Source organism: Oncorhynchus mykiss, chromosome 2 (genome assembly GCF_057628025.1).
Source record: "Oncorhynchus mykiss isolate SJ-2025 chromosome 2, ASM5762802v1, whole genome shotgun sequence".
Taxonomy (NCBI): domain Eukaryota; kingdom Metazoa; phylum Chordata; class Actinopteri; order Salmoniformes; family Salmonidae; genus Oncorhynchus; species Oncorhynchus mykiss.
The window spans coordinates 95,314,610-95,340,232 of NC_143023.1; the positions used below are offsets into that span (position 1 = coordinate 95,314,610).

General features: G+C 46.5%; 1 protein-coding gene across 13 annotated transcripts in view; it reads left to right on the forward strand.

Annotated features, from left to right (window-relative positions):
- The first annotated feature begins 729 nt into the window (after window positions 1-729).
- The window catches only part of LOC110502458 (uncharacterized), a 56,296-nt gene continuing 31,402 nt past the window's right edge, over window positions 730-25,623 (forward strand). For 2 of the 13 annotated variants that reach the window (XR_016490058.1, XM_090213255.1), the window contains exon 1: window positions 2,380-2,458. Coding sequence is in view for 2 of the 13 variants with exons in the window: in XM_090213251.1 (XP_090069377.1) it covers window positions 2,397-2,439 (43 nt within the window). In the remaining 11 variants the exon portion in view is untranslated. Of the gene's footprint in view, window positions 1,265-1,889; window positions 1,944-2,379; window positions 2,459-2,632; window positions 2,912-6,390; window positions 6,462-25,623 lie in introns of those variants that run through there. The other 11 variants (XR_016490061.1, XM_090213256.1, XM_090213251.1 and 8 more) reach the window with 10 other exon arrangements.

The window sequence follows — 25,623 nt, forward strand, 5'->3', positions numbered from 1 at the left end:
CTGACTCTGTCTGTTGTTGTTTATCTTATTTTACTGACCCTGTCTGTTGTTGTTTATCTTATTTTACTGACCCTGTCTGTTGTTGTTTATCTTATCTTACTGACTCTGTCTGTTGTTGTTTATCTTATCTTACTGACCCTGTCTGTTGTTGTTTATCTTATCTTACTGACTCTGTCTGTTGTTGTTTATCTTATCTTACTGACCCTGTCTGTTGTTGTTTATCTTATCTTACTGACTCTGTTTGTTGTTTATCTTATCTTACTGACTCTGTCTGTTGTTGTTTATCTTATCTTACTGACTTTTTCTGTTGTTGTTTATCTTATCTTACTGACTCTGTCTGTTGTTGTTTATCTTATTTTACTGACCCTGTCTGTTGTTGTTTATCTTATCTTACTGACTCTGTCTGTTGTTGTTTATCTTATCTTACTGACTCTGTCTGTTTGTTGTTTATCTTATCTTACTGACTCTGTCTGTTTGTTGTTTATCTCTCTTTCGCTCTCTCTTTCGCTCTTTTTGTCACACACAAACACAGAGCACAATTGCACCCATCGTCACTTACCAAAAATATTCTTTGCACTTTGTCAGTTTCGTCACATCACATGCATGAGTTGGTTTCTCTGTGCTGTCCAAATATAGGAAAACAACTTATTGTTCAGATTAAAACATGCTACTTGATTCATGTGTAAGCACTTCCTGCTCTGTGACAGTGTAGTGGTATGAACATCCTCTGGGGAGGGAGGGAAGGAGGGGGAGGGGAGGGGAGGGAGAGGTAGGGGGAGGCCAGCGAGAGGTTAAGGAAGTGCCTCGCTCCTCTCTTCTCCTCTTCTCTCTTCTCTTCTACTCTCCTCTTGTCCTCTAGAGTCATGTATTCGGACTCTGTCTCACAGCATAATGCATTTCTGGCTTGTTGCGTAGATAAGCTACCAGATGTGAGAAAGACAGAAAGAGAGAGAGAAAGAAAGAGATGAAGAAAGGAGGCAAGAAGAAAGAAAAGAAGAAAGAGAAGACGAGCGGGGGGTGAGGGGAGGGCGGATACATAAGACACTGTTTTTAGATTGAGAGCTGTTCATTAGTAGTGAACACTGGAGAGAGAGAGAGAGAGAGAGAGAGAGAGAGAGAGAGAGAGAGAGAGAGAGAGAGAGAGAGAGAGAGAGAGAGAGCCCAGGGGAGGGGAAAAGAACAATGAAGGGGAAATGATCAGTAATCTACAGAGGTTACTGCCAGCCTCCAGAGCCACACACACGCAGTCTGGATCTCATTAAAGGTAAATATACTTGGCAGAGGGGACATGTGTGTGAGTACGTCTGTGTAAGGTAGTGTGTGCTTGAGCAGGAGAGAGCAAGAGGGAGCACAGAAAAGCTTTGAGAACTTGGTCACACACAGCACTTGTCCAGAGTCAGTTGTAGAAAAAGGGATGGAGTGACAGAGAGAGAGAGACACACAGAGAGCGAGAGAGAGAGAGCACACACAGAGAGAGAGAGAGAGAGAGAGAGAGAGAGAGAGAGAGAGAAAAAGAAAGAGAGAGAGAGATAATATGACATTTGAAATGTCTTTATTATTTTGGAACTTCTGTGAGTGTTTACTGTTAATTTGTATTGTTTATTTCACTTCTGTTTATTATCTACTTCACTTGCTTTGGCAATGTTACCATATGTTTCCCATGCCAATAAAGCCCTTACATTGAATTGAATTGAGAGAGAGAGAGAGAGAGAGAGAGAGAGAGAGAGAGAGAGAGAGAGAGAGAGAGAGAGACAGGGCTGTGCTGCAACAACTCCGAGAGAGAGAGAGACAGACAGGGCTGTGCTGCAACAACTCAGAGAGAGAGAGAGACAGACTTTTCTCTCGACCTCTTTTCTCTCCGCATCTTTCTCTCCCACGCTCCCGAGAAGAGGGCAGACTCTTCAGCTATCTGGGACCCTCCACTACCCTCCACTACTCCCCAGGTACTGTGTGTGTGTGTGTGTGCTTGCCTGTTGTTGCACGGACTTTCAGCTCTCTGTGTTTTGTCTTTGCCTGCAGCTAAGGTGGGCGTGTGGAGGAGTTTTCTGACCCTTTCGCCTACTCTTTCTCTCCTCCCCCTTTATTATCCCTCTCTCTCTCTCTCTCTCTCTCTCTCTCGCTCGGTCTCTCTCTCTCTCTCTGTCTCTCTCTCTGTCTCTCTGTCTCTCTCTCTGTCTCTCTCTCTCTTGCTGTCTCTCTGTCTGTCTGTCTGTCTGTCTGTCTGTCTGTCTGTCTGTCTGTCTGTCTGTCTGTCTGTCTGTCTGTCTGTCTGTCTGTCTGTCTGTCTGTCTGTCTGTCTGTCTGTCTCTCTCTCTCTCTCTCTCTCTCTCTCTCTCTCTCTCTCTTTCTCCCTCTGTCTCCCTCTCTGTATCTCTACAGCTGCAGGGAGGTCATAGATGGATTGTGATGACCTCATAGAGGAGGCACTGGACTCTACAGGTCTGTGCACCCGCTGTCGGTGCGTGTGTTCATGAGTGTGTGTGTGTGTGTGTGTGTGTGTGTGTGTATAACCTACTTTAACAGCACTAGGCCAAAGAGCAGATATGATCAAATGATATGATAATTGCTTTGTTTGTACAGGTCAGTGGTAAGTGTAGAATCAGGGGAACACAGAGAAAGTTCTTGAACAGTCATTAGAGAGGGATGAACTGCTGAACTGAGGAGGAGGAGGAGGAGAAAGGACAAGTGGTCAGGTGGTTTGAGGAGAGGGAAGAGGAGGAGGAGAGAGATAGTCTGTTTTTCTTGTGTCAGATAAAAGAGAGCCATATTCCATATCTGAGTTGTCAGGCTTCAGGACTGCAGAGTGGAGAGACTGCAGAGTGGAGATTGTACAGAGTGGAGATTGGACAGAGTGGCAGTTACTGTGTGCTATGGGATTACAGGAGATTTAATGGAGAACTCACAGCATCAGGTATGAAGGAATGAGAATATAGGGGATAACATGGCCAGGGTTTTAAACTGGGGATAGCATGGCCAGGGTTTTAAACTGGGGATAACATGGCCAGGGTTTTAAACTGGCCAGGGTTTAAAACTGGGGATAGCATGGCCAGGGTTTTAAACTGGGGATAGCATGGACAGGGTTTTAAACTGGGGATAACATGGCCAGGGTTTTAAACTGGGGATAACATGGCCAGGGTTTTAAACTGGCCAGGGTTTTAAACTGGGGATAACATGGCCAGGGCTTTAAACTGGGGATAACATGGCCAGGGTTTTAAACTGGGGATAGCATGGCCAGGGTTTTAAACTGGGGATAGCATGGACAGGGTTTTAAACTGGCCAGGGTTTTAAACTGGGGATAACATGGCCAGGGCTTTAAACTGGGGATAGCATGGCCAGGGTTTTAAACTGGGGATAACATGGCCAGGGTTTTAAACTGGCCAGGGTTTTAAACTGGGGATAACATGGCCAGGGTTTTAAACTGGCCAGGGTTTTAAACTGGGGATAACATGGCCAGGGTTTTAAACTGGGGATAACATGGCCAGGGTTTTAAACTGGGGATAACATGGCCAGGGTTTTAAACTGGGGATAACATGGCCAGGGTTTTAAACTGGGGATAACATGGCCAGGGTTTTAAACTGGGGATAACATGGCCAGGGTTTTAAACTGGGGATAACATGGCCAGGGTTTTAAACTGGGGATAACATGGCCAGGGTTTTAAACTGGGGATAACATGGCCAGGGTTTTAAACTGGGGATAGCATGGCCAGGGTTTTAAACTGGCCAGGGTTTTAAACTAGGGATAACATGGCCAGGGTTTTAAACTGGGGATAACATGGCCAGGGTTTTAAACTGGGGATAACATGGCCATTAGTAGAAGTGAACGGTCAATTATTAACGATGACTGTGATTTGATGCAATGTGTTGTGACAGCATCACGTTTTAATGGATGGGTAGTAGTATAGCATGTTACAGAAGTGTATATTGTCAGTATTTACAAGTGAACGGACAATGACTGGGATTTGATGTGAGTCATTTGATTTGATGTGATTCATTTGATTTGAAGTGATTCATTTGATTTGATGTGATTCAATATAATTAATTTGATTCGATGTGATTCATTTGATTTGAAGTGATTCATTTGATTTGACGTGATTCTATATAATTCATTTGATTCGATGTGATTAATTTGATTCGATGTGATGTTAGGCTACTTTAAATAGTCATGTGTTTTTCAGTTGTAACATTTATCAGAAGCTGTAGGATCTGTCAAGCGTATGTGGACTGATGAGAAATAATGAAACCACACAATGAAAACCCATTCTATTTTGAAACTTATTTTTACCTCAAGAGGCAGTGTCAGACTGCTGGTACCAGCCTGAAGTTTCATGCGTGTTACTGACTTGAGTCACTCTGCATGAGAGCGTCTGCTTAACGACTAAAATATACATGTTTTGTACATGTACAACGACTCTCTTCAACTGTCACATGAAACGGAGAAGAGCAGCAGGATAACAGTGATATAGTATTTACTATAAACTGGGTGGTTCGAGCACTGAATGCTGATTGGCTGACAGCCGTGGTACATAAGACCGTATACCACGGGTTTGACAAAACATTTATTTTTACTGCTCTAATTACATTGGTAACCAGTTTATAATAGCAATAAGGCACCTCAGGGGTTTGTGATATATTGCCAATATACAACGTCTAAGGGCTGTATCTAGGCACTCCGAGTTGCGTAATGCATAAGAACAGTCCTTAGCCGTGGTATATTGGCCATATACCACACCTCCTCGGGCCTTATTGCTTAATGAATTATTCATCATGAGAAGAATGCCGAGAATGCTTTTGTTGTTCTCCATGTCGTACAGACCAGTCCCAGTGTGTTAGATGGGCCAGTGAAAACACTGTCTCACTGGAGGTCTGTGTCTCTACACCACAGGGAGAACACACACACACACACGCACGCACTCACACACACGCACTCACACACACACACACACACACACACACACACACACACACACACACACACACACACACACACACACACACACACACACACACACACACACACACACACACACACACACACACGCACAGGAAATGATCAGATACAGAGGTTCGAAGCAGACAGCTCAAGCTCCTTCTGGCCACCGCTGAGATTGGAGCTTCCTGTTTCAAGTCTTGTTGTTGTCAGTTGGATGTTGTTCCGTTGGCTCCTTCTGACCCCTGTTAGGTTTGCCAGAGTGGTGATTCCTGTTCTCCCATGTCTTGTTGTTGTTGTCGCTTGACTGAACTGGGGCCTGCAGAGTTTAATGTGGGTTAAGTCATACTTATATCATTCTCCTCACACCACCGGTTTGATCCTCTACTTTGGATGTAGACTCAGAACGCAGAACTGGGTTTGACCCACTACTTTGGATGTAGACTCAGAACACAGAACAGGGTTTGATCCTCTACTTTGGATCCAGACTCAGAACGCAGAACTGGGTTTGACCCACTACTTTGGATCCAGACTCAGAACCCAGAACTGGGTTTGACCCACTACTTTGGATGTAGACTCAGAACGCAGAACTGGGTTTGACCCACTACTTTGGATGTAGACTCAGAACCCAGAACAGGGTTTGATCCTCTACTTTGGATCCAGACTCAGAACCCAGAACAGGGTTTGACAGAGATGCACTCTTTGTCTCTTTGCTTCACTAGCTAAAAGGAATATCAAGTCAAGTCGAATGTTAACTAGAGTGTAAATGCATCTACACATTTAATTAGTAATGCTAAGGGGAACTCTATCTCAAACAGAGGACTCGGTGTCAATTAGAGGAGGAAGATGGATCTTGACGCAGGTCAGTGGTTCTTCTGTTACCTCAGCTCCTGGGACTGCTCTTCTTGCCTGGCTAAACCAGACTGACTGTCAGGCTACATCTCTCAGCCTCAGGCCTGACACGTCTCTCCTGTCAGGCTACTTCTCTCTGCCTCAGGCCTGACACTTCTCTCATGTCAGGCCACTCCTCTCAGGCTCAGGCCTGACACTTCTCTGACATTATTTTAGCCAATATAGTATGAAAAAAGCTTGCTTTTTAAAGCGCCCTGATAGTGATCTTTTGGTTTTAGTGTTGGAGGGCCTCTGAGCCTTGATTAACAACTGAGAGAGAGAGAAAGAAAGAGAGAGAAAGAGAGAGAGAAAGAGAGAGAGAAAGCGAGAGAAAGAAAGAGAGAGAGAGAGAGAGAGAGTGAGAAAGAGAGAGAGAGAGAGAGAGAGAAAGAGAGAGAGAAAGCGAGAGAAAGAAAGAGAGAGAGAGAGAGTGAGAAAGAGAGAGAGAGAGAGAGAGAGAGAGAGAGAGAGAGAGAGAGCGAGAGAGAGAGAGAGAGAGAGAGAGAGCTCAAGTGGAGTGCAGTGGTAATGGTACTGTTTTAGTGACTTTCCATTTCGGTTTTTCGTTTGTCTAGTTCTACCTGTGGGCTATTCTGAATACTGCACTGAGTATGTAGAATATAACCTCAAGACACACCAGTGAGGTATGCACACAAGCAAGCACACACTCACACACACAAGCACACACTCAAACACCCATACACACTCACACACACATACAGGAGCACATACAAAGTCATGATTTGTGTGTACCCCACCATCCTCACCCACCACCTCTTACTCCCACACACACTAGCCCACCATTAATCAATCATTCTCTCTCTCTCTCTCTCTCTCTCTCTCTCTCTCTCTCTCTCTCTCCTCCTCCTATTCCCTCTCTCTGCCACCTCCATCTCTCTCTCTCTCTCTCTCTCTCTCTCTGTCTCTTTCTCTCTCCCTCTCCAACTCTCTCTCCTTCTCTTCCCTCTCTCTGCCCCCTCTCTATCTCTCTCTCTCTCTGTCTCTCTCTCAGTAGTCCCACGCTCTGTTTATCACCCACACACAGTGGTACCTGCTTCCAGTGTTCACTCTACCCACACAATGCTCCTCTACTTTCTCCTCTCCTCCTCGTCTGCTCCTTCATTATTTTCCAACCGGTGACGTAATTCCTATACGAGTCACGACATAGTCTTTTCCTTCCTCCTCCCTTCCTCTCCTCCGCTCCTCCTCTCCCTCTCTCCTCCGCTCCTCCTCTCCCTCTCTCCTCCGCTCCTCCTCTCCCTCTCTCCTCCTCCCCTCCTCTCCTCCGCTCCTCCTCTCCCTCTCTCCTCCGCTCCTCCTCTCCCTCTCTCCTCCGCTCCTCCTCTCCTTCTCTCCTCCTCCCCTCCTCTCCTCCGCTCCTCCTCTCCCTCTCTCCTCCGCTCCTCCTCTCCCTCTCTCCTCCGCTCCTCCTCTCCCTCTCTCCTCCTCCCCTCCTCTCCTCCGCTCCTCCTCTCCCTCTCTCCTCCGCTCCTCCTCTCCCACTCTCCTCCGCTCCTCCTCTCCCTCTCTCCTCTCTCAAACAGTTTCATTAGGTAGCGACCTGGAATACATTTCAATTACCATGTGTGCCTTCTTAAAAGTTCATTTGTGGAATTTCTTTCCTTCTAAATGCGTTTGAGCTTATCAGTTGTGTTGTGACAATGTAGGTGTGGTATACAGAAGATGACCCTATTTGGTAAAAGACCAAGTCCATATTATGGCAAGAACAGCTCAAGCAAGCAAAGAGAAACGACAGTCCATCATTACTTTAAGACATGAAGGTCATTCAATACGTAACATTTCAAGGACTTTGAACGTTTCTTCAAGTGCAATCGCAAAAACCATCAAGCACTGTGATGACACTGGCCCTCATGAGGACCTCCACAGGAAAGGAAGACCCAGAGTCACCTCTTCTGCAGAGGATAAGTTCATTAGAGTTACCAGCCTCAGATTTCACCCCAAATAAATGCTTCACAGATTTCAAGTAACAGACACGTCTCAACATTAATTGTTCAAAGGAGACTACGTGAATCGAATTGCTGCAAAGAAACCACTACTAAAGGACACCAATAAGAAGAAGAGACTTGCTTGGGACAAGAAACATGAGCAATGGACATAAGACCGGAGGAAATCTGTCCTTTGGTTTGATGAGTCCAAATTTGAGATGTTTGGATCAAACCGCTGTGTCTTTGTGAGACGCAGAGTAGATGAACGGATGATCTCCGTATATGTGGTATTCCCACCGTGAAGCATGGAGGAGGAGGCTTTGCTGGTAACACTGTCTGTGACTTAGTTAGAATTCATGGCGTACTTGTACCAGCATGGCTACCACAGCATTCTGCAGCGATACGCCATCCCATCTGGTTTGCGCTTAGTGGGACTGTCGTATGTTTTTCAACAGGACAATAACCCAAAACAAAGCCTCCAGGCTTTGTAAGGGCAATTTGTAAGGGCAATTTGACCAACAGGTTAACATTCACAAGGTCACAGGGCCAGACACCAGGATGCGTACTCAGAGCATGCGCTGACCAGCTTGCAAGTGTCTTCATTTACATTTTCAACCTCCCTGACTCAGTCTGTAATACCTACTGTACATGTTTCAAGCAGACCACCATAGTCCCTGTGTCCTAGAACGTCAAGGTAACCTGTATGTAGCCATACATTTTTTTTTTTTAAAGGCTGGTCATGTCTAAAATCAACACCATCATCCCAGACACCCTGGACCCACTCTAATTCGCATACCGCCCCAACAGATCCACAGATGATGCGATCTTTATTGCACTTCACACTGCCCTTTCCCATCTGGACAAGAGGATCACCTATGTGAGAATGGTGGTCTTTGACTATAGCTCAGCTTTCAACACCATACCCACACAATGCTCCTCTACTTTCTCCTCTCCTCCTCCCCTCTCCTCCTCCCCTCTCCTTCATTATTTTCCAACCGGTGACGTAATTCCTATACGAGTCACGACATAGTCTTTTCCTTCCTCCTCCCCTCCTCTCCTCCGCACTCCAAGCTCATCACTAAGCTCAGGACCTTGGGCCTAAACACCTCCCTCTGCAACTAGATCCTGGACTTCCTGACGGGCCGCCCCCAACTACACATCCAACCACGCTGACCCTCATCATGGGGACCCCTCAGCGGTGTATGCTTAGTCCTCGCCTGTACTCCCTGTTCACTCACGAATGCATGGCCTCGTACGACTCCAACACCCTCATTAAGTTTGCTGACGACATGGCGGTGGTGGGCCTGATCCCCGATGACGATGAGACAGTCTATAGGGAGAAGGTCAGTTACCTGGCAGTGTGGTTCCAGGACAGCAACTTCTCCCTTAACGTCAGCAAGACAAAGGAGCTGATCGTGGACTACAAGAAACTGAGGTCCGAGCACGCCCCCATTCACATCTATGGGGCGGTCAAAGTGGAGCAAGTTGAGATCTTCAAGTTCCTCTGTGTCCACATCACTGAGGATATATCATGGTCCACGCACACCAACACAGTCGTGAAGAGGGCACGACAACGCCTCTTCCCCCTCAGGAGGCTGGAAATTTGACATGGACCGTCAGATCCTCAAAAAGATCTACAGATGCACCATTGAGAGCATTTTGACTGGCTGCATCACTGCTTGGGATGGCAACTGCTTGGCATCTGACTGCAAGGCGCTACAGAGGGTAGTTGCGTACAGCTCCCTGCCATCCAGGACCTCTATACCAGGCAGTGTCAGAGGAAGGCCCTAAAAATTGTCAAAGACTCCAGCCACCCACGTCAACAAATAATATTCTCTCTGCTACCGCACAGCAAGCGGTACCGACAGTATGTACCAAGTCTGGAACAAACAGGACCCTGAACAACTTCTACCCCGTAGCTAAAAGACTGCTGTTAAATAGTTAACCAAATAGCTACCCGGACTATCTGCATTGAATGTTTGTTGCAGTGACTTTTTTGATTCATCACATACGCTGCTGCTACTGTTTATCACGTTGCTTAGTCACTTTATCCTTACCTATATGTACATATCTACCACAGGAGGTGGGTGGCACCTTAATTGGGGGAGAACTGGGCTCGTGTGTATTTGTTTGTACTTTTATTATTACGTGTTATTATTTCTCTATTTGGTTTCTCTCTGTACATTTCACAGTTAGTCTACACCTACTGTTCATGAAGCAAGTGAAAAATAAAATTGGATTTGATTTTGATTTAAAGGCCCAGCCGAGAGTACTTAGCACCTCTGAACAGAGTGCCTTTGCCGTAATTTGCAAATTGAGTGCAAACTGATTTTACAGGTAGAATCATTCGGTAGTCAGACATACACCAGCGAGAGGGTTGTCCTTAAAACACTGCACACCAAATGACCGGCAGATGAAAGGCAGATCAACATTCGATGGGGTTTCTGTGGTGCTTAAGACTTTGTTTTTGTCATCTTGCCCTCGTCATTCTCTCGCTCTCTTTCTCTCTCTCTCTCTCTCTCTCTCTCTCTCTCTCTCTCTCTCTCAATCTCTCCTCTCTCTCTTTCTCTCCTCTCTCTCTTTCTCTCTCGCTCTCTTTCTCTCTCTCTCTTTCTATCTCTCTCTCTCTGTCTCTCGCTCTCTCTCTCTCTGTCTCCCTCACTGTCTCTCTCTCTCTCTCCCTCACTGTCTCTCTCTCTCTCTTTCTCTCTCTCTCGCTGTCTCCCTCACTGTCTCTCTCTCCCTCACTGTCACTCTCTCTATCTTTCTCTCTCTCTCTCTGTGTCTTTCTCTTTCTTCTGTGTCATTGCAGTCCTTCATTTAAGATGTTTGGCAGCTTTTATGTAATGGTACTCCCTAACTCCCCCACAATTAAAGGAAGTAGAGCTAGAGAATGGTGACTGGGAGCTGCTGATTTCTGATCACAGCGTGTATTCCCACATCTCTGCTTTGTTCTCTCTGCTTTGCACATCCCTGCAGAACAGATGAATAGAAAAGGCACACACACACACACACATAGACACAGCCAGATTGATCAAGATTGACTTTGAAATTAGACGCCTGTCCATTTCCTGAGGTCGTCAAAACCGACCACTAGGGGCAACAGTGAGCAGTAATACCATCAAGTAAGCAATTGGGTTTTGCTAGGCCGATGTGTATGGGGGTGGTGGTGGGTTGATGTGTATGGGGTGGTGGTTGGTTGATGTGTATGGGGTGGTGGTTGGTTGATGTGTATGGGGGGGGGTGGATGGTGGATGTGTATGGGGGTGGTGGATGGTTGATGTGTATGGGGGGGTGGATGGTTGATGTGTATGGGGGGGGTGGATGGTTGATGTGTATGGGGTGGTAGATGGTTGATGTGTATGGGGTGGTGGATGGTGGATGTGTATGGGGGGGGGGGTGGATGGTTGATGTGTATGGGGGTGGTGGATGGTTGATGTGTATGGGGGGGGGGCGGTGGATGGTTGATGTGTATGGGGGGGTGGTGGTGGTGGATGGTTGATGTGTATGGGGGGGGGTGGTGGATGGTTGATGTGTATGGGGGGGGGTGGTGGATGGTTGATGTGTATGGGGGGGGGTGGTGGATGGTTGATGTGTATGGGGGTGGTGGATGGTTGATGTGTATGGGGGGGGGTGGTGGATGGTTGATGTGTATGGGGGGGGGTGGTTGATGGTTGATGTGTATGGGGGGGGGGGGGTGGTGGATGGTTGATGTGTATGGGGGGGGGTGGTGGATGGTTGATGTGTATGGGGGGGGGTGGTGGATGGTTGATGTGTATGGGGGTGGTGGATGGTTGATGTGTATGGGGGGGGTGGTGGATGGTTGATGTGTATGGGGGGGGGGGGTGGTTGATGGTTGATGTGTATGGGGGGGGGGTGGTGGATGGTTGATGTGTATGGGGGTGTGGTGGTTGGTTGATGTGTATGGGGGGGGGTGGTGGATGGTTGATGTGTATGGGGGTGGTGGATGGTTGATGTGTATGGGGGGGGTGGTGGATGGTTGATGTGTATGGGGGGGGGGTGGTTGATGGTTGATGTGTATGGGGGGGGGGTGGTGGATGGTTGATGTGTATGGGGGGGGGGGTGGTGGATGGTTGATGTGTATGGGGGTGTGGTGGTTGGTTGATGTGTATGGGGGGGGTGGTTGGTTGATGTGTATGGGTGGTGGATGGTTGATGTGTATGGGGGTGGTGGATGGTTGATGTGTATGGGGGTGGTGGTTGGTTGATGTGTATGGGGGTGGTGGTTGGTTGATGTGTATGGGGTGGTGGATGGTTGATGTGTATGGGGGGGGGTGGATGGTTGATGTGTATGGGGGTGGTGGTTGGTTGATGTGTATGGGGGGGGTGGTTGGTTGATGTGTATGGGTGGTGGATGGTTGATGTGTATGGGGGTGGTGGATGGTTGATGTGTATGGGGGTGGTGGTTGGTTGATGTGTATGGGGTGGTGGATGGTTGATGTGTATGGGGGGGGGTGGATGGTGGATGTGTATGGGGGGGGGTGGTGGATGTGTATGGGGGGGTGGATGGTGGATGTGTATGGGGGTGGTGGTTGGTTGATGTGTATGGGGGGGTGGATGGTTGATGTGTATGGGGGGGTGGATGGTGGATGTGTATGGGGGGGGTGGATGGTTGATGTGTATGGGGGGGTGGATGGTTGATGTGTATGGGGGGGGTGGATGGTTGATGTGTATGGGGGGGGTGGATGGTTGATGTGTATGGGGGGGGTGGATGGTTGATGTGTATGGGGGGGGTGGATGGTTGATGTGTATGGGGGGGGTGGATGGTTGATGTGTATGGGGGGGGGTGGATGGTGGATGTGTATGGGGTGGTGGTTGGTTGATGTGTATGGGGTGGTGGATGGTTGATGTGTATGGGGGTGGTGGTTGGTTGATGTGTATGGGGGGGTGGATGGTTGATGTGTATGGGGGTGGTGGATGGTTGATGTGTATGGGGGGGGTGGTTGGTTGATGTGTATGGGGGTGGTAGATGGTTGATGTGTATGGGGGTGGTAGATGGTTGATGTGTATGGGGGGGGTGGTTGGTTGATGTGTATGGGGTGGTGGATGGTTGATGTGTATGGGGGTGGTGGTTGGTTGACGTGTATGGGGGGGTGGATGGTTGATGTGTATGGGGGTGGTGGATGGTTGATGTGTATGGGGGGGTGGTTGGTTGATGTGTATGGGGGTGGTAGATGGTTGATGTGTATGGGGGGGGTGGTTGGTTGATGTGTATGGGGTGGTGGATGGTTGATGTGTATGGGGGTGGTGGTTTGTTGACGTGTATGGAGGTGGTAGATAGTTGATGTGTATGGGGGGGTGGATGGTTGATGTGTATGGGGGTGGTGGTTGGTTGATGTGTATGGGGTGGTGGATAGTGGATGTGTATGGGGGTGGTGGATGGTTGATGTGTATGGGGTGGTGGTTGGTTGATGTGTATGGGGATGGTGGATGGTGTAATCCCATGACTCCGGATGTGTTATTACTTTTATGTGACATTTGGAGAAATGTGTCTGTCCACGGTGGCGGCTCTGGCGCGGGACGTGGACCCCACTCCACCATAGTCTTAGTCCGCTTTTTTGGCATCCTAGGAACGGCGACCCTCGCCGCCGACCTAGGATTGGCAACCCTACTAAATAGCCCCACTGGACTGAGGGGCAACTCCGGACTGAGGGGCAGCTCGGGACTAAGGGGCAGCTCCGGACTGATGGGCAGCTCCGGACTGGCTGACGACTGGCGGATCCTGGCTGACTGGCGGCTCTGTCGGATGCTGGCTGAATGGCGGCTCTGGCGGATCCTGGCAGACTGGCGGCTCTGGCGGATCCTGGCAGACTGGCGGCTCTGGCGGATCCTGGCAGACTGGCGGCTCTGGCGGATCCTGACAGACTGGTGGCTCTGGCGGCTCCTTGCAGACTGGCGGCTCTAGCGGCTCTAGCAGCTCTGGACAGGCGGGAGACTCTAGCGGCTCTGGACAGGCGGGAGACTCTAGCGGCGCTGGAGAGGAGGAATGCTCTAGCAGCGCTGGACAGGCGAGGCGCACTGTAGGCCTGGTGCGTGGTGCCGGCGGTACTGGACCGAGGACACGCACATCAGGGCGAGTGCGGGGAGGAGGAACAGGGAGTACTGGTCTCTGGACACGCTCTGGACAAGCCTGGTGCGGGGGGCTGCCACCGGAGTGCTGGTGCGTGTAGGTGGCACTGGATAGACCGGACCGTGCAGGCGCACTGGAGCTCTTGAGCACCGCTCTAGCCCGGCCGATCCGAGGAGCTGAAATGTACCGCACCGGGCTATGCACCCGCACTAGAGACACTGTGCGCTCCACAGCATAACACGGTGCCTGCCCGGTCTCTCACGCTCTTCGGTAAGCACAGGAAGTTGCCGCAGGTCTCCTACCTGGCTTCGCCATACTCCCTGTGTGCCTCCCCCCAAGAAATTTTAGGGGCTGACTCTCGGGCTTCCTACCGCGCTGCCGTGCTCGTTTCTCCAACTCCATTCTCCTGTAACCCTCCTCGCACTGCTCCAGCGAATCCCAGGTGGGCTCTGGCACTCTCCCTAGGTCGACCACCCACCTGTCTATCTCTTCCCAAGTTATATAGTCCAGATACTGCTCCCAAGTCCAATAATCCTGACATCGCTGCTCATCCTGCCGCTGCCTGTCACCACGCTGCTTGGTCCTGTTAAAGTGGGTGATTCTGTCACGGCAGATTTCCTCCTCTTCCTCTGAAGAGTTGAAACAAGGATCGGACCAATACGCAGCGTGGTAGGTGTCCATGGTTTTAATAGGAAAACTCAACATGAACACAACTACAAAACAAGAAACGTGAAAACCCGAAACAGTCCCGTGTGGCACAAACACTGACACAGGAAACAATCATCCACAAAATACCCAAAGAATATGGCTGCCTAAATATGGTTCCCAATCAGAGACAACGATAGACAGCTGCCTCTAATTGAGAACCAATCTAGGCAACCATAGACATATAATTTACCTAGACAGGGAACAGCCCCATAAACATACAAACCCCTAGACAAGACAAAACACATAAAACCCCCATGTCACACCCTGACCTAACCAAAAAAATAAAGAAAACAAAGATAAATAAGGCCAGGGCGTGACACCCCGACACACACTTTTATGCATCCTCAAATAATGAGGCCCATTCTGCAATATTTCTATCCCTCTGACCTACTTTCCCAGTTTCCCTGTAAAAGAGCAGACACGGATTCTCCATTTAAATAACACAGCGGCTCATTAAATCCAACTCTTTCTCTGCTTGGCTTTTGTTTCCCTATCTTTCTTTCCTCTGGGGTTTGAGTGACTCGAATAATAAGCGCAGTGGCAATGACATCACCCCATACGACTCTGTAACGTTCTCTCGGGTCTCTCTCTCTCTCTCTCTCTCTCGCTCTCTCTCTCTCTCTCTCTCTCTCTCTCTCTCTCTCTCTCTCTCTCTCTGTCCCTCTCTCTCTCTCTCTCTCTCTCTCTCTCTCTCTCTCTCTCAATTCAATTCAAGGGGTTTTATTGACATGGGAAACATGTGTTAACATTGGCAGAGCAAGTGAGGTAGATAATATACAAAAGTGAAATAAACAATAAAAATGAACAGTAAACATTACACATACAGAAGTTTCAAAACAATAAAGACATTACAAATGTCATATTATACATATGTTGTTGTAACAATGTACAAATGGTTAAAGAACAAGGGAAAATAAATAAGCATAAATATGGGTTGTATTTACAATGGTGTTTGTTCTTCACTGGTTGCCCTTTTCTTGTGGCAACAGGTCACAAATCTTGCTGCTGTGATTGCACACTGTGGAATTTCACCCAGTAGATATGGGAGTTTATCAAAATTGGATTTGTTTTCGAATTATTTGTGGATCTGTGTAATCTGAGGGAAATATGTATCTCTAATATGGTCATACGTTGGACAGGAGGTTAGGAAGTACAGTTCAGTTTCCACCTCATTTTGTGGGCAGTGTGCACATAGCCTGTCTTCTCTTGAGAGCCATGTCTGCCTACGGCGGCCTTTCTCAATAGCAAGGCCATGCTCACTGAGTCTGTACATATTCAAAGCTTTCCTTAAGTTTGGGTCAGTCACAGTGGTCAGGTATTCTGACACTGTGTACTCCCTGTTCAGGGCCAAATAACATTCTAGTTTGCTCAGTTTTTTGTGTGATTCTTTCCAATGCGTCAAGTAATTATCTTTTTGTTTTCTCATGATTTGGTTGGGTCTAATTGTGCTGTTGTCCTGGGGCTCTGTGGGGTGTGTTTGTGTTTGTGAACAGAGCCAGGACCAGCTTACTTAGGGGACTCTTCTCCAGGTTCATCTCTCTGTAGGTGATGGCTTTGTTATGGAAGGTTTGGGAATTGCTTCCTTTTAGGTGGTTATAGAATTGAATGGCTCTTTTCTGGATTTTGATAATTAGTGGGTATCGGCCTAATTCTGCTCTGCATGCATTATTTGGTGTTTTACGTTGTACACGGAGGATATTTTTGCAGAATTCTGCATGCAGAGTCTCAATTTGGTGTTTGTCCCATTTTGTGAAGTCTTGGTTGGTGAGCGGACCCCAGACCTCACAACCATAAAGGGCAATGGGCTCTATGACTGATTCAAGTATTTTTAGCCAGATCCTAATTGGTATGTTGAAATTTATGTTTCTTTTGATGGCATAGAATGCCCTTCTCGCCTTGTCTCTCAGATCGTTCACAGCTTTGTGGAAGTTACCTGTGGCGCTGATGTTTAGGCCAAGGTATGTATAGTTTTTTGTGTGCTCTATGGCAACAGTGTCTAGATGGAATTTGTATTTGAGGTCCTGGCGACTGGACCTTTTTTGGAACACCATTATTTTGGTCTTAATGAGATTTACTGTCAGGGCCCAGGTCTGACAGAATCTGTGCATAAGATTTAGGTGCTGCTGTAGGCCCTCCTTGGTTGGTGACAAAAGCACCAGATCATCAGCAAAAAGTAGACATTTAACTTCGGATTCTAGTATGGTGAGGCCGGGTGCTGCAGACTTTTCTAGTGCCTGCGCCAATTCGTTGATATATATGTAGTAGAGGTTTTTTTTAAATGTATTTTTATTTCACCTTTATTTAACCAGGTAGGCTAGTTGAGAACAAGTTCTCATTTGCAACTGCGACCTGGCCAAGATAAAGCATAGCAGTGTGAACAGACAACACAGAGTTACACATGGAGTAAACAATTAACAAGTCAATAAGACAGTAGAAAAAAAGGAGAGTCTATATACATTGTGTGCAAAAGGCATGAGGAGGTAGGCGAATAATTACAATTTTGCAGATTAACACTGGAGTGATAAATGATCAGATGGTCATGTACAGGTAGAGATATTGGTGTGCAAAAGAGCAGAAAATAAAAGAGGTAGGTAAAAATGGGTGGGCTATTTACCGATAGACTATGTACAGCTGCAGCGATCGGTTAGCTGCTCAGATAGCAGATGTTTGAAGTTGGTGAGGGAGATAAAAGTCTCCAACTTCAGCGATTTTTGCAATTCGTTCCAGTCACAGGCAGCAGAGAACTGGAACGAAAGGCAGCCAAATGAGGTGTTGGCTTTAGGGATGATCAGTGAGATACACCTGCTGGAGCGCGTGTTACGGGTGGGTGTTGCCATCGTGACCAGTGAACTGAGATAAGGCTGAGCTTTACCTAGCATGGACTTGTAGATGACCTGGAGCCAGTGTGTCTGGCGACGAATATGTAGCGAGGGCCAGCCGACTAGAGCATACAGGTCGCAGTGGTGGGTGGTATAAGGTGCTTTAGTGACAAAACGGATGGCCCTGTGATAAACTGCATCCAGTTTGCTGAGTAGAGTGTTGGAAGCAATTTTGTAGATGACATCGCCAAAGTCGAGGATCGGTAGGATAGTCAGTTTTACTAGGGTAAGTTTGGCGGCGTGAGTGAAGGAGGCTTTGTTGCGGAATAGAAAGCCGACTCTAGATTTGATTTTCGATTGGAGATGTTTGATATGAGTCTGGAAGGAGAGTTTACAGTCTAGCCAGACACCTAGGTACTTATAGATGTCCACATATTCAAGGTCGGAACCATCCAGGGTGGGGATGCTAGTCAGGCGTGCGGGTGCAGGCAGCGAACGGTTGAAAAGCATGCATTTGGTTTTACTAGCGTTTAAGAGCAGTTGGAGGCCACGGAAGGAGTGTTGTATGGCATTGAAGCTCGTTTGGAGGTTAGATAGCACAGTGTCCAAGGACGGGCCGGAAGTATATAGAATGGTGTCGTCTGCGTAGAGGTGGATCAGGGATTCGCCCGCAGCAAGAGCAACATCATTGATATATACAGAGAAAAGAGTCGGCCCGAGAATTGAACCCTGTGGCACCCCCATAGAGACTGCCAGAGGACCGGACAGCATGCCCTCCGATTTGACACACTGAACTCTGTCTGCAAAGTAGTTGGTGAACCAGGCAAGGCAGTCATCAGAAAAACCGAGGCTACTGAGTCTGCCGATAAGAATATGGTGATTGACAGAGTCGAAAGCCTTGGCAAGGTCGATGAAGACGGCTGCACAGTACTGTCTATTATCGATGGCGGTTATGATATCGTTTAGTACCTTGAGCGTGGCTGAGGTGCACCCGTGACCGGCTCGGAAACCAGATTGCACAGCGGAGAAGGTACGGTGGGATTCGAGATGGTCAGTGATCTGTTTGTTGACTTGGCTTTCGAAGACCTTAGATAGACAGGGCAGGATGGATATAGGTCTGTAACAGTTTGGGTCCAGGGTGTCTCCCCCTTTGAAGAGGGGGATGACTGTGGCAGCTTTCCAATCCTTGGGGATCCCAGACGATATGAAAGAGAGGTTGAACAGGCTGGTAATAGGGGTTGCGACAATGGCGGCGGATAGTTTCAGAAATAGAGGGTCCAGATTGTCAAGCCCAGCTGATTTGTACGGGTCCAGGTTTTGCAGCTCTTTCAGAACATCTGCTATCTGGATTTGGGTAAAGGAGAACCTGGAGAGGCTTGGGCGAGTAGCTGCGGGGGGGGGGGGGGGGGGGGGACCTCACAACCATAAAGGGCAATGGGCTCTATGACTGATTCAAGTATTTTTAGCCAAATCCTAATTGGTATGTTGAAATTTATGTTTCTTTTGATGGCATAGAATGCTCTTCTTGCCTTGTCTCTCAGATCGTTCACAGCTTTGTGGAAGTTACCTGTGGCGCTGATGTTTAGGCCAAGGTATGTATAGTTTTTTGTGTGCTCTATGGCAACAGTGTCTAGATGGAATTTGTATTTGTGGTCCTGGTGACTGGACCTTTTTTGGAACACCATTATTTTGGTCTTACTGAGATTTACTGTCATGGCCCAGGTCTGACAGAATCTGTGCATAAGATCTAGGTGCTGATGTAGGCCCTCCTTGGTTGGTGACAGAAGCACCAGATCATCAGCAAACAGCAGACATTTGACTTCGGATTCTAGTAGGGTGAGGCCGGGTGCTGCAGACTTTTCTAGTGCCCACGCCAATTCGTTGATATATATGTTGAAGAGGGTGGGGCTTAAGCTGCATGTTTTACCCCCAACACCACTTTCCATCAGTTTGTATAGCGGACCCTCATGCCAAATTGAGTCGAAGGCTTTTTTGAAATCAACAAAGCATGAGAAGACTTTGCCTTTGTTTTGGTTTGTTCGGTTGTCAATTAGGGTGTGCAGGGTGAATACATGGTCTGTTGTACGGTAATTTGGTAAAAAGCCAATTTGACATTTGCTCAGTACATTGTTTTCATTGAGGAAATGTACGAGTCTGCTGTTAATGATAATGCAAATGCTTGTGCTTCTAGCTCCGACAGTGCAGTAATATCTAACAAGTAATATCTAACAGTTTCATAACATATACCCAAAATACACCTAAATATAAGTAATATATGGATTAAGAATATATATACATATATGTCAGAGCGGCATTGGACTAAGATAGTGGCATAGTATAGAATACAGTATATACAGTACATGTGAGATGAGTGATGCAATATTTACACACAATTAAAGTGACTAAGATACCGTAAAATAGTATCTAGTACAGTTTATACATGTGAGATGAGTGATGCAATATTTACACACAATTAAAGTGACTAAGATACCGTAAAATAGTATCTAGTACAGTTTATACATGTGAGATGAGTGATGCAATATTTACACACAATTAAAGTGACTAAGATACCGTAAAATAGTATCTAGTACAGTTTATACATATGAGATGAGTGATGCAATATTTACACACAATTAAAGTGACTAAGATACCGTAAAATAGTATCTAGTACAGTTTACACATATGAGATGACTAATGCAAAATATGGAGACATTATTAAAGTGGCTAGTGTTTCATTTCCTTAAAGTGGCCAGGGATTCCTAATCTCTGTCTATAGGCAGCAGCCTCTGATGTGCTGGTGATGGCTGTTTAACAGTCAGTGGTGTGGTATAGAATACAACACAGTATGTAGATACGAAATGAGTGATGCAATATGTAAATACAATTTAAAAGGGACTAAGATACCGTAGAATAGTCTGGAGTGCAGTTCATACACGGGAGATGAGTAATGCTGGATACGGAAACATAATTAAAGTGGCCAGTGATTCCTAATCTATGTTATTAGGATGTGCTAGTGATGGCTGTTTAGCAGTCTAATGGCCTTGAGATAGAAGCTGTTTTTCAGTCTCTCTGTCCCAGCTTTGATGCACCTGTACTGACCTCGCCTTCTGGATGATAGCTTAGTGAACAGGCAGTGGTTCGGGTGGTTGATGTCCTTGATGATCTTTTTGGCCTTCCTATGGCATCGGGTGGTGTAGGTGTCCTGGAGTGCGGGAAGTTTTGCTTTGCGGTTCTGTGCGGTGCAGTTGCCGTACCAGGCGGTGATACAGCCCGAAAGGATGCTCTCAATTGTGTATCTGTAAAAGTTTGTGAAGGTTTTAGGTGTTTAGCCAAATTTCTTTAGCCTCCTGAGGTTGAAGAGGCACTGTTGCGCCTTCTTCACCACACTGTCTGTGTGAGTGGACGATTTCAGTCTGCCAGTGATGTGTACGTTGAGGATCTTGAAACTTTCCACCTTCTCCACTGCGGTCAACCGACTGAGTTGGAAGCGTGCTTGGCCACACAGTCATGGGTGAACAGGGTGTACAGGAGGGGGCTGAGCACGCACCCTTGTGGAGCCCCGGTGTTGATGATCAGCGAAGAGGAGATGTCGTTTCCTACCTTCACCACCTGGAGGCGACCCGTCAGGAACATATCTGTAAACACACCAGCCTCTCTTGTGCCCTCTCTCACTCTCTCTGTACCCTGTCTCTCCAATCTCTCCATTCTCTCTCTCTCACTCTCTCTCTCTCTCTCTCTCTCTCTCTCTCTCTCTCTCTCTCTCTCTCTCTGCATTTCAACTGAGAAGCCTCTCTCCCCGCTTCTACTGAGAAGCCTCTATGTTTGAAGTGATCTGCCACTCCTATGATGTTGACCTAACGAACAATATGGGTCTGAGGAAACAGTTGACGCAGTTTGTTCACCAGGGGAAACGAATCGAGGACACCTGGGCACCACTCAGGAGAGACGAGATGAGGATGGAACATTTTTATCCATATGAACAGCTTTTGAATATTACATAATTCCATCCACTCTAGACTAGGCTTAATGGTGGTGGAGGTGGCAGGGGGGAGTCGCCATGGAGATGACATTGGAGTATCGCTTCACCTTTCTCCTTTGTGGTTTTGATGCAAAAAGAGGAGAGAGAGAGAGAGAGAGAGAGAGAGAGAGAGAGAGAGAGAGAGAGAGAGAGAGAGAGAGAGAGAGAGAGAGAGAGAGAGAGAGAGAGAGAGAGATTCAATGCAGAGTCACGGGAGTGTGTGTGCGTGGAGAGAAAGAGGAGAGAGGAGGCTTCAGATCAGGGGCGGTGTGAATAATTAATATCATCCTACGCATAGATGCCACAAAGATGTATCCATGACATACACACATACTGTACATACACAGAGACACATTATAAACATATAGCTAGAAGAGACACATTATAAACATGTAGCTGTACGCTTACACACACACACACACACACACACACACACACACACACACACACACACACACACACACACACACACACACACACACACACACAAACTCTTCACATACGCTGCGGCTACTCTGTTTATTGTATATCCTGATTGCCTTGTCACTTTTACCCCTACCTACATGTACATATTACCTCAACTACCTCAACTTCCTCGTAACCCTTGCATATTGACTCGGTACCGGTACTATTTCCTGTGTGCATGCAGACGTGTGTGTGTTTGTGTGTGTGTGTGTGTGTGTCACCTAGTGTGACTAAATGAACCACACTGTGTTGCTAAAATGAATTTACAGTGCCTTGCGAAAGTATTCGGCCCCCTTGAACTTTACTACCTTTTGCCACATTTCAGGCTTCAAACATAAAGATATATGTCTTTTTTTGTGAAGAATCAACAACAAGTGGAACACAATCATGAAGTGGAACGACATTTATTGGATATTTCAAACTTTTTTAACAAATCAAAAACTGAAAAATTGGGCGTGCAAAATTATTCAGCCCCTTTACTTTCAGTGCAGCAAACTCTCTCCAGAAGTTCAGTGAGGATCTCTGAATGATCCAATGTTGACCTAAATGATTAATGATGATAAATACAATCCACCTGTGTGTAATCAAGTCTCCGTATAAATGCACCTGCACTGTGATAGTCTCAGAGGTCCGTTAAAAGCGCAGAGAGCATCATGAAGAACAAGGAACACACCAGGCTGTTGTGAAGAAGTTTAAAGCCGGATTTGGATACAAAAAGATTTCCCAAGCTTTAAACATCCCAAGGAGCACTGTGCAAGCGATAATATTAAAATGGAAGGAGTATCAGACCACTGCAAATCTACCAAGACCTGGCCGTCCCTCTAAACTTTCAGCTCATACAAGGAGAAGACTGATCAGAGATGCAGCCAAGAGGCCCATGATCACTCTGGATGAACTGCAGAGATCTACAGCTGAGGTGGGAGACTCTGTCCATAGGACAACAATCAGTCGTATATTGCACAAATCTGGCCTTTATGGAAGAGTGGCAAGAAGAAAGCTATTTCTTAAAGATATCCATAAAAAGTGTAGTTTAAAGTTTGCCACAAGCCACCTGGGAGACACACCAAACATGTGGTAGAAGGTGCTCTGGTCAGATGAAACCAAAATTGAACTTTCTGGCAACAATGCAAGACGTTATGTTTGGCGTAAAAGCAACACAGCTCATCACCCTGAACACACCATCCCCACTGTCAAACATGGTGGTGGCAGCATCATGGTTTGGGCCTGCTTTTCTTCAGCAGGGACAGGGAAGATGGTTAAAATTGATGGGAAGATGGATGGAGACAAATTCAGGACCATTCTGGAAGAAAACCTGACGGAGTCTGCAAAAGACCTGAGACTGGGACGGAGATTTGTCTTCCAACAAGACAATGATCCAAAACATAAAGCAAAATCTACAATGGAATGGTTAAAAAATAAACATATCCAGGTGTTAGAATGGCCAAGTCAAAGTCCAGACCTGAATCCAATCGAGAATCTGTGGAAAGAACTGAAAACTGCTGTTCACAAATGCTCTCCATCCAACCTCACTGAGCTCGAGCTGTTTTGCAAGGAGGAATGGGAAAAAATGTGATACTGATAGAAACTGATAGAGACGTACCCCAAGCGACTTACAGCTGTAATCGCAGCAAAAAGTGGCGCTACAAAGTATTAACTTAAGGGGGTTGAATAATTTTGCACGCCCAATTTTTCAGTTTTTGATTTGTTAAAAAAGTTTGAAATATCCAATAAATGTCGTTCCACTTCATGATTGTGTCCCACTTGTTGTTGATTCTTCACAAAAAAATACAGTTTTATATCTTTATGTTTGAAGCCTGAAATGTGGCAAAAGGTCGCAAAGTTCAAGGGGGCCGAATACTTTCGCAAGGCACTGTATCTAGCATGCCTATGACTGGTCTCAGGTGTTGTTACTTAGAATGAGTGAGAGATTGTCAGAAAGCTCTGCCAACCTGTTGCAGTAACAGATAACATGGTACTGTGTCTGGGTAGATGGTTACATCTAATATAACGGACCAAACATCTCACACTGCTACTCACCAGACGCTTGGGTCAGTCCATAGATCCTCTGCCTGTAGACATCTGTCTTGTTGTCCCAGATGTAGGTGTAGGCCAGGTTAGGAGAGGCGTGGAACCACTTCTGGAAGAGATGTCCCTAGCTGTCAACTGATGCCTTAGGTGCTGTATGCTTTTAAGAGAGATGTGACATAATTGGTTATGTGTACGGATGACTGTCGAGGGGAATGCTGTGTGTGTGTGTGTGTGTGTGTGTGTGTGTGTGTGTGTGTGTGTGCATCCTCATTTCTGTGTTAGGCAGACTGCTGGGAGGAAAGGGCCTGTTTGTGATTACTGATAGGATACAGCAGGAGCTGAATGTGGTATATTCCCAATGGGAACTTAATGAGAGATTGGTGAACAGAAGACTCTATACGTAGTGTGGTTTATTGTACGATCAGGTTGAATGAAGTTAGCTGTGAAGTTAAGGTGATGTAAGAGATAATCCGGGATTCAAACCTATCACACTTTGTTCGCATTGCAAGATTTAAATAAAGGTAAAGTTCCCGTGTTTTGTGGAAACAATAAACACTGCATGTGTGGGCTCTATCGGAAATTACCTTTAATAAAGAAGTGCATTGTTGAACTACAGTTGAAGTTGGAAGTTGGAGTCATTAAAACTCGTTTTTCAACCACTCCACAAATTTCTTGTTAATAACAAACTATAGTTTTGGAAAGTCGGTTAGGACATCTACTTTGTGCATGACACAAGTCATTTTTCCAACAATTGTTTACAGACAGATTATTTCACTTATAATTCACTGTATCACAATTCCAGTGGGTCAGAAGTTTACATACACTAAATTGACTGTGCCTTTAAACAGCTTGGAAAATTCCAGAAAATTATGTCATGGCTTTATAAGCTTCTGATAGGTAAATTGACATTATTTGAGTCAATTGGAGGTGTACCTGTGGATGTATTTTAAGGCCTACCTTCAAATTCAGTGCCTCTTTGCTTGACATCATGGGAAAATCTAAAGAAATCAGCCCAGACCTCAGAAAATAATTGTAGACCTCCACAAGTCTGGTTCATCCTTGGGAGCAATTTCCAAACGCCCGAAGGTACCACATTCATCTGTACAAACAATAGTACGCAAGTATAAACTTCATGGGACCACGCAGCCATCATACCACTCAAGAAGGAGACGCGTTCTGTCTCCTAGAGATGAATGTACTTTGGTGCGAAAAGTGCAAATCAATCCCAGAACAACAGCAAAGGACCTTGTGAAGATACTGGAGGAAACAGGTACAAAAGTATCTATATCCACAGTAAAAGGAGTCCTATATCGACATAACCTGAAAGGCCGCTCAGCAAGGAAGAAGCTACTGCTCCAGAACCGCCATAAAAAAGCCAGACTACAGTTTGCAACTGCACATGGGGACAAAGATCATACTTTTTGGAGAAATGTCCTCTGGTCTGATGAAACAAAAATAGAACTGTTTGGCCATAATGACCATTGTTATGTTTGGAGGAAATAGGGGGAGGCTTGCAAGCTGAAGAACACCATCCCAACCGTGAAGCAGAACTGAAAAAGTGTGTGCGAGCAATGAGGCCTACAAACCTGACTAAGTTACACCAGCTCTGTCAGGAGGAATGGGCCAAAATTCACCCAACTTATTGTGGGAAGCTGTGGAAGGCTACCCAAAACGTTTGACCCAAGTTAAACCATTTAAAGGCAATGCTACCAAAAACGAATTGAGTGTATGT